Source organism: Ursus americanus, chromosome 8 (assembly GCF_024610735.1).
Source record: "Ursus americanus isolate L20-20 chromosome 8, mUrsAme1.1.p, whole genome shotgun sequence".
NCBI classification, from domain to species: domain Eukaryota; kingdom Metazoa; phylum Chordata; class Mammalia; order Carnivora; family Ursidae; genus Ursus; species Ursus americanus.
In genome coordinates, this window is record NC_142134.1 from 4,735,787 (window position 1) to 4,754,110 (window position 18,324).

Sequence of the window (18,324 nt, forward strand, 5' to 3'; positions counted from 1 at the left end):
GCAGAGAACGAACTTTTACATGTAATCCTAGAAGATTACGGCAGGAATCTTTCTAGTAAAAATAGAAGGATGAAAATAGCTTACAGGTTTTATGTGATGTTCCAAGTCAACTGTGAATAAATTACACTTTTATTAATAGGAGGGATCACAAATTCATTCTAGATTAGCTGTGATCCCATGATGGAAGGCAAATGATGAACTAATGTACCGCCAATGATGATCTACAGTTTTATACTCTTTTGTAATCTTTTGCAGTTACGCGGTAGTTGTCTGAGACGGAGAACCGTTTACCCGCACACTCAAGCAGAAGGTACGCAGAGCACACTCCACTTTGGGGGTTCAGATATGGTGGAGAGTAAAGGCATCTGACACAGCCAAAGGAAGAGGCCAGTTCTGGTTGACTAGTGGCCGGGACAGGGGTAAAGAAATCATGTGGCCCAGCTCAAATTTTACCTCCCTCCTTATCTTTCTCTCCTTTATGCTCTCTTAGGATTTTGGACACATTTCTATCCCAACATTTATACCGTTGTGCTAACCCTGTTTTTAGGTGTATTAATTCCCTCACCTCACCGATTTTCTTGAGATGAGACAACCTATTTTACTTTCTTTTTTTAAACCTAGTACATTTATTGATCTTAATAGACCCACCATGTTGTACAAGATGACTGATTAAATCAATTAATAAATTCTATGGAAGACCTTATCGTATAAATTGGGCTGGATTTTTTCCATTTTCCCTTCCGAATCCCTCTCTGCCCTTTCCACCATTGCAGATAGTCTGGATCAATAGGCACTCATGCCTCTGGCGTCTGGTTGGTTTCAGCCGGTGGGTACAACAGAGAGATCACAGGGAGGAAAGAAAATGAGGTCACAGTGTTTGTTTCCCTGGTTCCCTCTGGGGGATGTGGTGAGGGCTGCTTGTTCCTTAATTCAAAGCCATAGCTCCCCATAGTTTATGTTCTCTGGGTTCCAGTGATCACTCTCTCCCTTGACCTTTCAGGCTCCCTATTGTTACGAGCCTCGGAGTGCTGCACCATCCGTTGTGGCTTCCCTTCGTCCTGCTCGTATCTCTATAACATTTATTGAGCTCTTCTCAAATTACCCAGTTTGGATGTGCCATCCATGTCACACAGCGACTCTGTGCCTGCAGGGTCCTTGACAAAGAAAGAGAACCTGATAGAGAGGGGGTTGGTGAGTAAGAATAGGCAGAAGTTTAGACACAGTACATTCTGTTCAAGTTCCTGAGGTGGGATGAGGACTGAGATGAGATGCAGTCTTCTTCCAGTGTTTTCTTCCCTTTCAAAATGCCATCCATTTTATTTATGATGTGGAATCTTCTTACTATTTTCTCCAAGAACTCTACTGGAACTTGCTTATTTTATGGCTGAATTTTAGATTCATTGTATGCTTTCTCATGAAAATACTTACTCTTTCCTCTTGGTAATTATCACAGTCACAGAGAACAAAAGCAAAGCAATTTGGTAAAGAAAGGATCAGTGAAATCCGAAGTCAACTTGGGTGTGTGGAGAAGTGGGTGAAAGTCACGTTGTTACAAAATATGAAAATGATTTTTATAACGTGAAACTAGTGATTTCACGATAAGCAAAGAAGCAAACCTGGTAATCTTCCTAAAATCTATGATGCTCATGGGTGAAAATACAGAAAATAGAATTTACTCCATGGAGTCAGAATATAAAATGTTGCTTTATTCAGGAGTTCTCTAGGACCGCATATTAAAAGTTAGCATTAGGGGTACTTACAAAGTGCATGCTACCTGCCAGGCACAGCCTTACAACAACTTCTGAGCCGCTGCTTCTTTTACAGCTGAAGCCGCGGAGAGGCTGGAGGGGTAGATAGCAGGAGTACGTGGAAAAGGTGAGATCGCCCGTACGCAGGCGTCTCTTACTCCAAATCACCCTCACCGCTGTACTGCCCTGCTTCCCTCCTTCCTGCACGCTGCGTGCAAGAGGTTTAGATATGCAAGCCATGCTGCCCCGAGAGCTAGAGGACCACAGTGCTCTCCAACTAGTTGCAAGGTAAAGGGAAAATACAGTGCCAACAAGCCTCTTTGCTAATGAATAAGATCAAAGCTGTTCGCTGATACGTAAGAACATGGCTCACTGCATCTCTCATATTAAACACAACATTGATGATACTAGAAAACATTTCTCACATGCTACTGTATGCTTGGCACTGTACTTTACATGCCTTGTCTCAACTTAAAATAACCCCGTGAAACAGAAATTATCCTACCCATGTGAGAGATGACGATTGAGTGACATGCCCAAGATCATTCAACCAGTAGGTGGTAGAACTAGAATTCTATACCAGGCCTCCCTGTCTCACTCCCTGCCCTGCCACCCCACTGCTCTTTAGTTAGCAACTAAACCAATGAAGAGTAGTAAAGCTTGAACTGATCTGAACCTGGAAGATTCTTAATGCCAGGCTAGATACTGCAAGTTCTACTTTCCCCCTCCCTGTATTTAGGGAGGGCATTTAGACTATTTAAATATTTTAAGCTTTCAAATAAGATTTTATGAATTTTCAAGTATATTACTAGGCGAAAACAGAACTTGAGCCATCCCCAAATGATGTGAGCCTTCCTTTTATGTTCTGTGATCATGACTGGCTGTCACTGCTATTACTTCCCATCCCCGTGTTCACCAGCACCTGTCACCTTGGCTATGACTACTCTCACCGCTCCTATTCAGCAGTGTCCTAGAGATTCTAACCAGGACAATCTAGTCATAAAATGAAATTAAAGAAATTCAGTTTGGAAAGGCAGAAGTAAAACAATCTCTGTTTACAGGCTGTTGAAAGAAATTAAGGAAGATTTAAGTAAGTGGAAAGATGCCCCATGTCCATGCATTTAATGTTAAAATGGCAATATTCCTAGAACCAATACACAGGTTCAACACAATCCCTATCGCATTCCTAGCTAGCTTTGTAGAAATTGACCAGCTGATCCTAAAATCCATGTGGAAACTCAGGGGACTCACAGTAGCCAAAACAATCTTGAAAAAGAACAAAGTAGGTGAACTCACACTTCTCAATTTCAAAACTTACCACGAAGCAGCAGTAATCAAGACACTGTGGTATTGACATAAAGACAGACATATAGATTAATGGAATAAAACTGACATCCGGAAATGATTGTTTATAGTCAATCGATTTTAAGCAAGGGAGCTAAAACAATTCAATGGGAAAGAATCATCTTCCAACAAACGCTGTTGGGACAATTGGATATTCATATAAAAAGGAATAAATTTGAACCCTCTACTACATACAATATACACAAATTAACTCAAAATGGGTCAAATACCTAAATATAAAGCTAAAACTACAATACTCTTCATGGAGGAAGGGTTACTTACCAAAGAATAAAAATAGAGGTCTCTGAGTGGACAAGGACTCCTGGTACTATCAGAGAAGGAGACACAAGACCCACAGAGAAAGGGCACTGGCTCTAGAATTTTGTAATACAGCTTGAAGCCTTATCGCTGCTGTCCCACATTGGCCATTTTAATAACTACTGTCTGGATTTTTCTAGCAGCAAATTTTTAAAACCACAATGATCTGGAAAATAGAATGAATTCAGAGAGTAGGTCCTGGGAAAGACCACTTATATTTGAATCCTAGTTTTACCATTTTCTAAGTGAGAAAATGTCTTCTGTGGGGTAAGTTACATGTCTTCTAAGCCCCAGTTTCTCCATCTGTAATTGCACCGCGCACGTCGGTAACCACTAGCCACATCGGGCGCTCGAACACTTGAAATGTGGCTAATCCAAATTGAGATGTGCTATACAGTGTATGCGAATTATATATCACGACTCAAAGATCTAATCCTCCCCCCAAATATCCCATTAATACTTTTTAAATTTATTACATGTTGATATAATACTCTGCATATATTGGATTGAAAATATATTACTGAAATTCATTCCACTGATTTCTGCTTATTTTTTTAAAGTCCCTACTAGAAATTTAAAATTGCTTCTGCGGCTCACCTTATACTTCTATTGGACAGTGCTGATCTATCACATGGAAATAATAACGCTACCTATTAAATATAGTTATGGTGAGAAATAAGAAATTCAATATATCTACAATGCTTCAAATATCTGCCACATTGCAAGCACTAAAAAAGTGTTAGCTTTAAAGATATTTCGGAAGGCGTTCAGGTTCAGAGGGGCAGGGAGCGAGCTGTCGTGGGCAGAAATCTAACGCGATACAGGGAATGGCAGCAGCCCTTCGCAGGAGAAATGCGGCCAGGCCACATCCTGCAGGTTTGTGGGCAGAAGCCGACAGGGCAGAGGACTCAGGTCCGAGCAGACGTCTCTGCAGACGACAAAGCTGTCTGGATGTTTGAGACAGTGAAGAGGTCAGAATTAGAGACGGCGAGCGAGGCTTACAGCGATATTTCGGGCTCCAGCATGTCCATCCAACACGTGGGCTATCGCTCCAGCCCTCTTAGATTTCTACTGTGTTCATCCAGAAAGGAGTCCGTGTTTGTCCTATGCGTCTCCAGGTTTCTTGTTTCTCTGGAGCAAGTTAGAGCTGCTAAGTGCTATCCATTCTCCAAACTGGCGGCCGTGTTTGACTCGGCCAGGCGGACAGGCTGTTGGGAAGCAGCAGGACACTAACATCCAGGACACCACACTCATTGCTCTTGAGTGAACTACTATTGTGCATTTTACAGAAGCAGTTATCATGTGTTAAGCATCACACGGCTGAGGTTCCCTGGCCCGTGACATCTTTGGCTTAGTGCCTGAGCTCAGCTTGCTTTTGCTGTAGCACGAGTATCTTTACAGAGTGCTTCCCCCAAGGCCAATGCCGCCACCCAGGACACACTGCCACGCCCCCCCCCCCCCCCCCCCCCCCGTTTCTGATTCCAGTCTCTCTTCTTAGTAACGTCACAATAAAGGCGCCACCCCAGGGCATCACGAAAACTGGAATTTTCACGTTTTCAAGTTTACAGGTATTGAAGAGGTTCTGACTGCTGGTAATCTGTGGCTCATACTCCACAGGGCTCTGACCTCCTATTAGAGACTTTGGGTCTATAGATAGCAGAGGCTTAGTCGTGTTTGTGTCTGGGCTCAGAAAGTGGCAGAAACAGAGAAATAAGGTGTTCAAAATAATGGAAGACAAAGACAACTCAATAGGATGTCCATATATTTATTTCATCACACATTATTTAAAGTTTACAACCAGTGGTGAGCTAGCTAAATTTCCATTGCGCGCGTGTGTGTGTTTAATGGACAAATGAGCACCTGTTATCTGTTTTGAGTTTATCACCACCCACACATACGTCTGGTTTATTAATAGGTATTTGAAAACGTTTAACATGGCTCTTTTAATCTGTACAAACAAGACAATCTTTTCTTGATTTCATATTTTAGAAGTCAAATCCATCAATTTCTAAAAGCAGTATTAAATTCTCTTGGCCATTCTGGGTTTTGTGCAAGACTGTAGTCAAACAGAATAGAAATTCTACCACAAAACACTCGAATGAAAGAAACAACAATGAACATATGAAAATGTCCCTTATAAAGGACAGTGTTCCACATTACAGTCTCAAAGAGACACAGCACAAGTAAAATCAAATGGAGTTTCTGAAATTCGTATTTCTAACTCTTCTGTGCTAAGTCCAATATTCTTGCAGGGCAGAAGGCAGAGAGCGAAAGGGCTTTCTTCTAGCAATCTGACCCTGTGGTCAGTGGGGAGATGATGCTGTGTTTTAATTTTGTGTGCCTTCTACTCAACTCTCAGTAAAACTAATGACAAAAGAGATAAATATCCACTCTTGAAGCTGTGACAAAAGTCTTTAAAAAGTCTTATCCCCTCCCCCCACTTCCCCTTTAAAAAAAAAAAAAGGTCTTTTTTTCCCCCTGATTGGGCAGCATATTTGGTAGAAACAAGCCATGCGTTAGGTCCTATGGAGGGCTTCATACACATTGATTGAAAATCGTTGGAACAAAATTGGGATCTCCTGAGGGTACGTGTGTTTTGTTTTGTGTTTTACAGACAACTGTTTCTTCTCAGAACAACACTCTTCCCACTGTACCAAATGGGATTTGACAGAGGAAGCAGAACACTAGGGATGTTGCTGGAAGTGTCACGTACGTTGGCTCAAAATGACACTATCGGTGGTATACGGAATAGGCCCAAATTTAATCATCTGAGGTTTTTCGGAGCTTTTTACAAAAATCTTAAATACAGGTAAATATGTAAACACTGTGCTCTCAGAGAGCAAGTATATAAGCATGTCACATCATATCCCTTCTCGGAAGACAGGTCCAAGTGAAACTCAGCAACCAGGTTCAAAACCAACCGCCAGAATTACTCTCGGGCTCAGGGGCAAACACCACATTGCACATGTCAGAGTTCTCTTGGTGGAGCGGGAGTTCAGACCCCGCTATGCGGCTTTCTTTTCTTCTTCGAGAGACATAAGCTCTGCCTGTGGACAGCCTTTCATACTTGGTCTCAAATTGCCTGCATAACAACAGCAACAATAGCAAAATTAAACACATATTAAAAGGACCCCACAGCCCTCAGAGCCAAGCAACTGGGTGTACACTTGAAGCTTCTGTTTCAGAGCAATTTGAGAAGGGATGGGAGTGCCAAAGACTCCCGGCTTCCATTCCCATGAATGGCATGATTGTTTTCTTCCCATTTCTTTCTACACCGACAGATATACTTTGAATGCCTGGAATATGGGAGTCCTGCCGTACATTTTTCTAGAATGAAGGACCAAATTCCTCTCAGCTTTTTGGAGATGCTGTTAAGCTTTGCAGGCCTTGCTATGTCTCCCACCCCTCATTCCAGGAGCCCCACCTTGGGAGCACTCCCCTTTTGAGTAAGGAGCGAGTCCAACTGGATTTAAGCTGAGAATGCTGACAGGCAAACATTCCTAGAGCTCTGGGCCAAGTGGAATGTGGGACGAAACCAGTTAGCCATGAGCCTGGCTTGGTGGTCACTGCATTTTGACCACTGGAAGGTTGATTTTTTAAAATCCATTAATGGAGGTTTATTCTAAACATAAGTTAATATAAGTTAACAACAGCTTAATATTCTGTTTATAATCCGCTATCTTTTATTCTGTAAAAATATAATCTACTCATATTTGTACTGATATCATTTATACATTCCTCATATGAATCATGAAATGTCAATACAATAAAGAAGGTGCTCAACTTTGATCTACTAATCAAAGGAGATGATGTAAGATATGCTTGCTGTTTTAAATATACCAATTGCCTTCGTGGTTAATAACGTGTCAGGGAGATCTCTACAACTAACAGAAGAGTCAACGCTAACGAAAGCATTCTAGTTCCATGTGACAGTATTGTTATAAATAACCATTATAAGATTCAAAGGACACAGTGTAAATGAGAAGCTGTAGGGTAGAAAAGGTGATAGCAAGCTTACATGAACAATCATACATTTGGCATTTGAGACACTAAGAATTCTACTGAAAGCATTTTTTTTTAAATTCAAAATCCCAAACTCTCAAGCTTGACCCAAAACTTAAACAATTTCAAGTTGCTTGTGTGATTACCTAAAAATTATAAATTAATTTGGGCTCTTACACACGGCAAATGATTACCAGGTGTTTTGTTCTGAATTTTCAGTCCAGGAGACAGTTGGGAAGTTAGCCGATAGTAAGTGCACATGCACTATTTTTGCTGAAACTACGTGGCAATTCTTAGGGTAAATCAAATCCCTTTGTTACCTCGATGAATTACTTCTGGACTAGAATACAGTATTATCCCCAGAATCAAATGAACTAGTCCTCATGTTTTCTTGGTATCCTAGAAACTGATTTTTTTAGCCTTATCAATTATTCTTTTACTTATTTAAAGGAAATTTATGTTTCACTGTATTTTTACCATTTTCTTTCAATTTCTGAAACTAAATGCTCAGAACTCCAGGAACTTTCCTGGCGAACTGGGGACTGCCCAGGAACATTCCATGAGCACTGAGTCTTACCTGAATGGAGCTCCATCCTTGTCCATCTGCATGCAAACCAAGAAAGGGTACTGAGAAAACTGTACTGTGGAGATAAACTCCAGGCCTGCTTCTGTTTCTGCACTGATTTCCAGGCCAGCTTTCACAAAAGAGGAGTCCACGGTGATGCTGCCAATTATTGCCAGAGCCACCCTAAAGATTTAGGCCAAAAAAAAACAAAAAAAAAAACAAAAAACCCTCCCGTTACTATCACATTTAACTGATCTGGACCAATAGCTCTAATTTCACAGGGTCTGAACTCAACGACTGGAAGGAAACATGTAAAGGACTACCATGTGACCTAAATGCACCAGAGTTCTGCTGGGAGTCAGGGCAGGGTTAATCCCCAGGATGAGGCAGTGAAAGTCTGCCTTTCCCCTGCACCCGCCCATGGCCTTCAATTCCGGATGTGGGAATGAAGTGTCCAGCAGGTACTGCTGTGTGATATTGACATACCAAGGGCCAAGAGGAAAATGTGCCTGGAACCTGATCCTTTCAGGAAATCAGAAATACCTGAGCGAGCTTAAAACAAAGTCTAAACTCAAAAAGACAGCTGACGTTCATAACAATTTTCTTGGTAACGATCTCTCTGTGGGCTTCAATGGAGCTATTTCGAATCCATTTCATTACTTTCTCCAAAGGTTCTCCAGAGACTTAAGCCTACGGTTGCCAAGATATTTGAAAAAATATTGTGTCACCAAAAACCATTCCCACAGTGGGGCATGTACGATGCGTTGTCCCAGGAAGGACAAATATGGTGGGGTCCCCAACAGTCGCCTAGAGAGCTGGATAGGCAGATTGGGTTGACGAGGGAATGTGGCTTGGGCGATGACACAGAGGATAAACAATCCCAGTAGAAGGCTTACCTCTAGGATCGCTCTAATTTAATTGTAGACTTTAAATGAAATTGTAGGAAATTACTCCCCCAATTAAATCTGAGTTCTGTGCCCAGGCTTTTCTGACAGAAGGATACAATCAAAGCTGGCTGTGTAAATAAATTAAAGTCCTCGCGGCTGTTGCTGTCAGTGTAAAAGTAGGTCAGAGGTGGTATCATGTAAGTCCCTGAATCCCTTACCATACCTTCTAATATCTTACACTCAACAAAGGCTTAAGAGATATTTTTTAAATGAACAAATGAAAAATTGAAGATAGATTGGCTACAGTGTGGATACTGGTAGATTCTTAGCAATACTGTGTCCTTTTTAAAAATCCAGATAATTTTGGGTGTGGCTCTGGTTGATTTCTTTCTGCAAAGAATTCAATTCCATTTAATTTGGGGAAACTTCATCTCTGGAAATTACTTCAAAAAAGGAGAAAGAAGATGGATTCACTGCGAAGCCCTAAATTACACTGCTGATCCCTCTGATGGCCTGTTCTGTTTCTCTTCTCTGGTTCCTTTTAGCAACACTGTGTGTCAGCTGTCATATTAAAATGTGCTGCCTTTTGATTTCTCAATTCCTTTAGCCACAGTTTCATAGAAATCAAAACTTTAATTTTATCACTCCTATCTCACTTCGGCCCCACCATATTTTTAAATATCAAAAAAGGTAAAAATCAATTGCACTCCATTTCCTTTTCTTCAATTCTGTAACAAACAGAAGAATAATTCTTTTGATTATCACACTGGTTTAGAAACATTGCCTTAAGCTCAAAATAAAACACTTCCATTTGACTCGACATGTACATTAGAAAAACTAAAGGAGCTGAGAACATTTTGTTTAGAAAAAATAATGCTAGTGAAAAAACTTAAGGACTCCTAATATTTAAGACTTCGATTTTGGCAAAAGTGACCATTTTTTTATTTTTCTCCACTGAAGACAGCAAAGGAGTAAAGATTTAAAATTCTAACAAGGCAAACGCCTGGGTGGCTCACTAGGTTAAGTGGCTGCCTTTGGCTCAGGTCATGATCCCAGTGTCCTGGGATCTAGTCCTGCATTGGGCTCCTTGCTCAGCAGGGAGCCTGCTTCTCCCTCTGTCTGCAGCTCTCCCTGCTTCTGCTCTGTCTGTCTCTCTCTCTCTCTGACAAATAAATAAAATCTTTAAAAAAAAAATCTCAACAAGAGAGATAAACTAAAAAGTTTGCAATGGAGCCATATTTTCTGATAACGTTGGCAAGCTGGCTGTGGATGTCTTTAAAAGCGTGATGATTCTTGGTTGAGTTGATCAGATCACTGGCCTGCTCATGAGAAGCTATGGAAAGAATCACTTCCCTTGGTTTCTTCCTACTCTATGATTTAATAATTACAAACAGAAAACATAGATTTTGGAAAGTCAGAAAGCTAAACAATTTCAGAAGCATATCTCTGTAGTTCATCGCACAGAATATTATACATATGCTTACCGATTTTTCACCCGGGTTTTAGACTCACGATACCACAGGCTAAACTCCATTGCACCTGAAATGTCAATAGCTAGACCACCCTGGACATCCATATTGGCCTTTAGTCCAGACTGCAACTGAAGCTCCTAGAAGCAAAAATATTTAATAATAGTAATAACAACAATAAGCAAATTTAGTCAACCCCTTCCCAAAGGCACGTTCAAGCTCCTGCTATAGATAATACCATTTGAGTTGTGCTAATGCTGGAGTCTTTCTCTAGGCTTGGAAACACATTGTCCTAATCTTGATCACTGGAAGTAGACGTTGATTCGCTAAAGTATTTAATCCATTAAAATACTAAAAAAGTGAAGTGCCAGTTGAGATGGGTATGGATTTTTTCCACCAATCATTGCCTCACTTTGGGAGAGGCAAAGATCTCAGAGTATGGTCCCCTTCAGAACAACACCAGCATACCGGGAACTTGTTAGAAACGCAAGTCCCATATCTACTGCATTAGAAACTTGGAGGATGGGGCCCAGCAATCTGTGTTTTCAAAAGCCCTCCTGTGATTCTGATACACCTGAACTTGAGAACTACCAGACTGGGGAAAACGAAGGTATCTTCATCAGAAATGCAGCTGTGGTTTGGGGGTGGGGGGTGTGCAGTTTGGGCCGGATGAGCCCTTGCAGTCCTTCGGCACTTCTCTGGTTACGTGCGGGGTTACGTGCGGGGTCAGATATAGGCAACTGCATCCTGATGGCTAACGAAAGACAGAATAAGAACTGCCGGTGCAATACGCGAGTTCCAGGAATCGACAAAGCTGGGAGAGGAAGGTGAGGCAATTAAGCCGCAACACCTTGCTGTCTGACATTTGGAATGGCATCAAATAAGCAAACAAGTCCAACATGAACTCAACAGTATGTTCCAGAGCAACAGGACTCATTCACAAACATAGTCCATCCTGAGCCATTCTGCAGTTGTCTGAAGCCCATGGTTTTGTGTTCTCAGTAGTTGGCCTTTAAGTCTTGCATTTTCTGAGTACATTAGCTGGGGTGATGTTGGCTGAAAAGTTCTTCAGCTGGACTGCAATCACATTGCCTGGGGACAGTGTTGGAAATGCTAGTGGCTCTGGAGAAAAAAAGGCTCAGTATCCTTAATTTTGATATCCCTCCAAAGATCTTAGGTTGGTGGTAACTGGCAGCATGACTAACTTCCTTATGTAACTGCCCTACTCAGACCAAACAAGCCATGCTTTCCCCAACTATAAATGCCACGATTTTGCTTTCTAGACAGGATCACATTGATCTCCCTGAATTCTCTCCACTTTCCGAAAAACGTGGCAAGAAACTTCATTCAAAGGCCTTGGTTTACAACCAGGTATACCAAAAAAGTCTCACTGTGGCATGAAGCTACATTCAGTCTAAAAAGACACTGGGAGGAAAGCATGAAGTTCTTGATGTGGAGCTCAGGACGCATTAGGAGAGATCCTGAAGAATACTTACAGCTCCATTCAGTCTAGAACTAATGTGATTGTAGTAGGACGCAAGGTTGTCTCATGCTCATAACTAATACTGAAGGAACACAAATTATCCTGAAAAAGCCAGCATAATTATGCTCCAATTTTAACCTATGCCTATGAACTACAGAACCAAGATTTCAGAGTTCTGCATTTGCACTGTAATCGTGATTGTTCCTAAATGAACCCTACAGTGTGCTCTGTTTTAGAAGTATTTCTTTCTGGGGCACCTGGGTGGCTCAGTCAGTTAAGCGTCCAACACTTGATTTCAGCTCAGGTCATGATCTCAGGGTCATGAGATTGAGCTCCACACTCGGCTCTCTCCCTCTCCCTCTGCCCCTCCACCACCACTCGTGCTCACATATATGTACATGTGCTCTCTCTCTCTCTCAAAAAAAAAAAAAGTATTTCTTTCTTTGAATCTTCTCCTCTCTTCCCAATTTGAAAACTATAATCTCGTTAGTCCACCCAATCAAAAAAGGTCTTTGGGGGCGCCTGGGTGGCACAGCGGTTAAGCGTCTGCCTTCGGCTCAGGGTGTGATCCCAATGTTATGGGATCGAGCCCCATATCAGGCTCCTCCACTAGGAGCCTGCTTCTTCCTCTCCCACTCCCCCTGCTTGTGTTCCCTCTCTCGCTGGCTGTCTCTCTCTCTGTCGAATAAATAAATAAAATCTTTGAAAAAAAAAAAGGTCTTTGATGTGGACTTTGGCTTTCCCACTGGCCATACATTAGGTAGACGTCAAAACACGCCAAGTGCCATGGAAAAGAATATTTCACAGCTTTTAGACAATATGCCTTTTGTGGGGAGAGAGCATTTCCATTGCAGTCTGGGTTTTAAGGAGTGCCTTGACTTTCTGGGAAGATCCCATTTCTCTCATGCAAAGGGACCATGGAAGAACTCTTAGATGTAATCACAGAGGAACTTTCCTGAGCTCCCATTGAAGGACAGAGCACTGACCCCCGTAGAAGGACACACCACTCTTTCTTTGTGAAAGGGATTAAACCACATAGTGCAATGGTTCTCATTTTTAAGGGTACAAAGTAAGTGGAACTAACAGTTTTGAGTACCTACTGTGTCCCCAAAGCTCTGCATTTGATATCTCATTTAATTCCCACACTAATCTTCCATGATAAACATTATATCTGAAGATCGAAAAGGAACTCAGGCCTGGTAGCCACACATGGAGACAGGATGAATGCCCAGACTGTCTCTAGGGAGGATACTTTTCTATTACCCACATGGCTATCACAAAATCATAACTCTCTTTTGTCTCCTGGTGCACAGGAAAGGATGTTCTGTGAATTATGGTAATAAAGATCATAGGGTTATGTCCTTGTTTGACCCAGAATGCATATTTATTTAAATTATTGCCTATGAGCTACAAGTACAAGACAGTTTACATTTGTAGCTAGTGTGACCCCTTGGTCTTGGACCTTTGGTCTCAAAGGTTTCTCTTACAGTTCAAACACTGATATTTTGACAACTTATCCCATTGCTTCCATTCAGGAAAATATGTTCCTTTGCTGGCTAAAGAGGATCTCCCTATTAAGCTGACTTTATCAGACATCCTTCTCTGAAGAGTAATCCAATTAGCTGAAAAGAGAGAGCTAGAGTAAGCACGGGGTAATTCCATCTGCCCTGGTAGCTGTGACAGGCTATCCACTGCCCAAATTTCCTTCAATGTCAGCACTTGACCTAGAGTGGCATGTGCCTCTGGAGCCGGGATGGCATTCCTGGATTGCTCTGCAGAACCAGGGAGCCTCAAACAGCTTATTATATGGTAGCCCCTGATGAGCCAAGTGCTCCAGGAGGAAATACACAGACATCGGGGCGCGTTTGAATAGCCGCGGGATGGTCTTTGCCTGAGAATACACCTTAGGTGCCCTCTCTTCATGAGCAGAAGAACTTTACAAGACCCTCTAGGCCAGGAGTTGGCAAACTGTGGCCTGCAGGCTAATCTGGCCCGCTTGCTGGTTTTGTAGATGCGATTTTGTGGGAGCACTGCCACGCCCGTCTGTTAGTATATTGCTGAGGGCTGTTCACTCCACAGCGGCAGAGCTGAGCAATTGCAGTAGAGACCATATGGCCCACAAGGCCTAAAATATTCGCTTTGTGCCCTTTACGTGAACAGTCTGCTGAGCCTGATCCAGATTACTGTGTTTTCATCAAGTTTTACAGCCTAATTCTGACCATCAGAGATTGTTGCTAGGTAGCTGGGCTCACACAGATGGGGTCAAACTGTCATGATTCCTGTGTCCTCAAACGTAGATCACTTCCTCAGCACTCTCATGCCTCCTTCGGAGATTTTTTTCATTAAGAATTCATCTCCCCTTAGGGGCACCTGGGTGGCTCAGTCGGTTAAACGCCCAACTCTTGATTTCAGCTCAGGTAATGACGTCAGGGTTGTGAGCTTGAGCCCCACATCGTGCTCCATGCTGTGCATGGAGCCTACTTAGGATTCTCTCCCTCTCCCTGTGGTCCACCCCCATGCCACATGCACACACAGACTCTCTCTCTCTCTCTCTCTCTCTTAAAAAAAAAATCATTTCCTCAGAGTTAATACTGCAATGAATACATGCAATGCAAAATTCTGATATAGTCTGAGAACTGTTTTTTCATATGTGACCTTGAGGATTAAGGAATATGACAGGTACTGCTGGTTGTCCTTCTCTTCATTCATATTAACTACAACACAGGCTAGTTCAGAGTGACAATGCGCCCTTTGAAAAACTACACTTACCAGTTTTCCTTGAAGCTAGGGATATCCATAAGACACAGTTTTGATCAACAGAAGGGCTTAGGTTATTTTCTCCATAATTTCTTGTTTCTGTTAGCAGCAGTATTTTCTCTTTTTTTTCTTTCAGTTTTATTGAAATATATATGACATTACTGCACTCATATTATATTGACTATTTTCTCTTTTGACTCAACAGTGAGGCTGTGTCTTCATCAGCTAACAAAGGTGAAAGAAAACCCTGCTTCCCTATAACAAAGGGGAAAAGGAGGAAGGGCAGCAATACCAATAGGGTGAGTGCTTAGAATGAGAACTCCCAGATGGGTGGAACATTGTCCTGTATCCTCCCAGCCTACAGGACATTCCAAATGTGCCTGGAACAGGTTAGGGATTCAACAAATACTTGCAGAACGAAAGGATTACCTGGGAATGATCGACCAGCAGAATGAGTCCCTTCACCACACTGACAGGGTCACTAGATGCTGACAGCATTTTGGACATCAAATCACTGTATCCATTGAAAAAAGTGACAGGTCTGAGCTGAACATCAAAGAGGATGGCTGACATGCCAGCGTAGGAGTCAAGGTTTTCCTCCCCCTCATCAGGAGTAGCTGCAATCAAGGCCTCCAGCCCTTGGGCTTCAATGACCACCTGGGGAAAAATGGAGATAACAGTTCTGACATCAGCTCCCTGCCAGTTCTGTAAGTGATGATGAGGCTTCTGAGCTGTGGCTAGAACTTTCCTAAGAGTCAGAAATTCAGGCACCTGCAGCAGCTAGGCAAACAAAAACAAAACAAAAACAAAAAACCAACTCTATGCCTGAACGTAAGGTGAATTCATTTTCTTCATTTAACCCTTATAACCTCTTATCCCTTTTGTAGATGTAGATATAACCAAAAACCAAAAAAACTCAAATGGCAGAGGCAGAACTCAAATCCCTTCTGTCTACCAAGGCCATGGGCTTTCCATTTTATGGTGTCATCCTTGAGACTCTTAGTTGCTCCAAGACTGTCATACATAATGGACCAGTTGTCCTGCAGAGCTCCTAAAAGGAGATGGAGAAATGTTGGGAAAGTGGCCGTCAGGCTGCTGTTACGAGAGGGTGTGGAACACTCTAAGCCGTGACCCACACCTTTCCTGTCAAACTTCTCTCTCGAGCTGAAAGAAAAGATGATGGAGGCTCACATCAAGATCCCTCCCATACATAGGAATCCTACATATTCTCTGTCCCCCATACCCAGGCCCCTAACCACTGGGTGGTTGGCATTTCCGAGTGCATATCAGCAAACAGATGGTGATTTCTCAGGACTGAAGGACATAGTGTTCTGACTAGAGTCTCACCAAAGGGTATAGTAACATAATATTGATAAGAACTCAAGTTTGTGTAGTTCTGGATTATTTTTAAAGCTCAAATGAGCTTATTGAGGTTATAATTTGATATGCATAAAAACTAAAAAGAAAGTATATTTTAAAATTAGGAAGCCTTTATAGATTGTAACCAAATTTTGGATAAAACTAAAGAGATAGAATTCAGCCAGTTGTCAAATGCCTACACTTTATTCTTTTTTCTCCTGGAGGTACTGAAAATTGTAGATGGACTCTTTAGACAGTCAAAATTTTTATTATGGGGAATCAACCTCTTCATAGAAACACCCAGAGAAGGAAAACATATTCCAGAGTTAGGTAAGTGGAACTTTAAGCAATATATCTATGAATAAAAATATAATATTTTTTAAAACCTAAGTGAAAAATATTTTCAGAATTTCAATTTTGTGAATAGATTTGCCTTTGAAATGACAAACGGATGTTTGGCAAGTCCAGTAAATCAAATTACTTAGGTTTCAAGTTCATACTTGAAACTCTCTCTGGAATTATAAACCATACAGCCTCCCACAGACGATGGAGTCATGAGCAACTTAAAATGGGAGCCACCATTATATAGTGTTCTATAGTGTTATCACCAGTGTGTGTGTGTGTGTGTGTGTGTGTGTGTATAATTTTACTTTGGACTAATTTTTTACATACTTTGTTAAGCAAAACTAATGGAAAATGAGTTACCTGGCTACTGTGAAGATGAGCTTTCCCAATGTACTGAAAGATGTTCAGGTTACTTCTCCTTAGAATGCCAGAACCAGAGTAAAGAATGTCCAGGCTGTAAGTGGATGTCGAGTGGGGAGCACCTAACAACAACAACAACAAAAAATAACATCAAAAAACCCAAACTCCTGTAATTTAGTAACAGTTCCAGCAATACCAACTTGGGGAAGGGCAGAGAGGGAGAACCCCTTTTGGGGTGACGTACGTTCTATGTAGCCAGTATAGGCAGAAGAGGATCCACTCTTGGAGAAACGGTCATAATTATGAGTAACCATTTCCTTCAGAACTCGACGGACCATTTTGCTGCAACACAGAAAAGGAAAAAGCTGCACATTCATTGTAATGGCTGCTTCCCAACTCAGATTTGGAAAAAAAACAAATCCTCAGTGGAAAAAAAAAGGGGCCAAATTTTCCTCATGCCGCTCCAAGACTGGGGAGGTGCCAGCTGGAGTGCCAGTGTTAGGATTAGGCTTTCCCCTTCATTCCTCAGATATTTGAAACTCGGCTTGGTATCAAAATGGACGCGAGGCGAGGACACCCAGCTATGAATGGCCTAAACCAACTGATGGACACACCTCAGGAGTGGAGAACACATGTTCCATGAATCATCACGGTTCTATTGTTAAATAGTATATACTTTCAAGGAAAGCTGTACCAAACGGGGGGGTGGGGTTGAAGGTTTGCTCAATATTTCTTTAAACATTTTCCTATGCTCTCTAACGTTATCAGTGGCTGATGACATGTCACGGTTCATTTCCAGGAATTTTTTCTACTTACAGAGTTTTCAACTAAAGAGACATCTCAATAGAGTTCATAAATGAATGATTATCCCCCCTAGAGTAAGTCTTAAATTTTACCCTATGCCTCTATCTTGCCTACTATCTAAGGAGTGTTGAGATCTTTCCAATCCTGACTAAACACTAATCATACCCGTAATACTAAAATTATGGTAATATCACAAAAATACCATAATAATCAACTAAAGAAATCTGGATCTAGACCTGAGGTAGAAAATTATTGAGGGGAAGGAATAGTAACCCTATAGTTTCCCTGCCTCCCCAAATATTATAAGATATTAGCCTGGAGAAGAAGGGATGAGGAGGCTGTCTTCAAATATTCAAAGGGCCTGCATATGGATGAATGATTAGACCTGCTCTGCTTTGCTCCAGGGATTGGGGCAAATAGGGACATTAGGAAACTTTCAGTTACATAAAGAAGTACTGGTGATAGTCTCTGAATAATGACACAATTTCCCTCAGAGGAGGTGAGCCCCCTGCCACTGGATAGGTGCAAGCAAAGACTGGACACCACCTGCTAGGAGACTAGATCCCACACTGGAGAGAGATACCAAGCAAAGTGGCCTGTGATGTCCTTTCCAACTCTAACCATTCTGCTCCTGAGAATCTGCCCTGCAGTGTTTGCGATAGCTTCCTCGCCTTTCCCTGGCTGCTCTCTACCCCACTGTGTCCACTTTCATTGTTCCCTGAATCACTAGGGTCACAAGACAGGGTAGTAAACCCACTCAGGATCTCCTCCACAGAGTCTCATAAAAGGAAACAATGAAATAGAAGTCAAATCTATTCCACTTGGAATACATGGCTACAGACAGACTGCTTCTTCCTCCCTTACTCATCTGCTCCTTCTTCCT

At 41.9% G+C, this 18,324-nt stretch overlaps 1 protein-coding gene across 1 annotated transcript in view; it reads right to left on the minus strand.

The window, feature by feature from the left end:
* Nucleotides 1–5,159: 5,159 nt before the first annotated feature.
* Nucleotides 5,160–18,324, minus strand: part of MTTP (microsomal triglyceride transfer protein) — a 45,101-nt gene continuing 31,936 nt past the window's right edge. Inside the window, exons 13-18 of the mRNA XM_045792397.2 lie at nucleotides 16,882–16,979; nucleotides 16,638–16,759; nucleotides 15,003–15,230; nucleotides 10,349–10,473; nucleotides 7,990–8,160; nucleotides 5,160–6,492 (exon numbers count right to left, since the gene is read on the minus strand). Of these exons, the coding sequence (XP_045648353.1) occupies nucleotides 6,321–6,492; nucleotides 7,990–8,160; nucleotides 10,349–10,473; nucleotides 15,003–15,230; nucleotides 16,638–16,759; nucleotides 16,882–16,979 (916 nt within the window). The 3' untranslated portion in view covers nucleotides 5,160–6,320. The remainder of the gene's footprint in view (nucleotides 6,493–7,989; nucleotides 8,161–10,348; nucleotides 10,474–15,002; nucleotides 15,231–16,637; nucleotides 16,760–16,881; nucleotides 16,980–18,324) is intronic.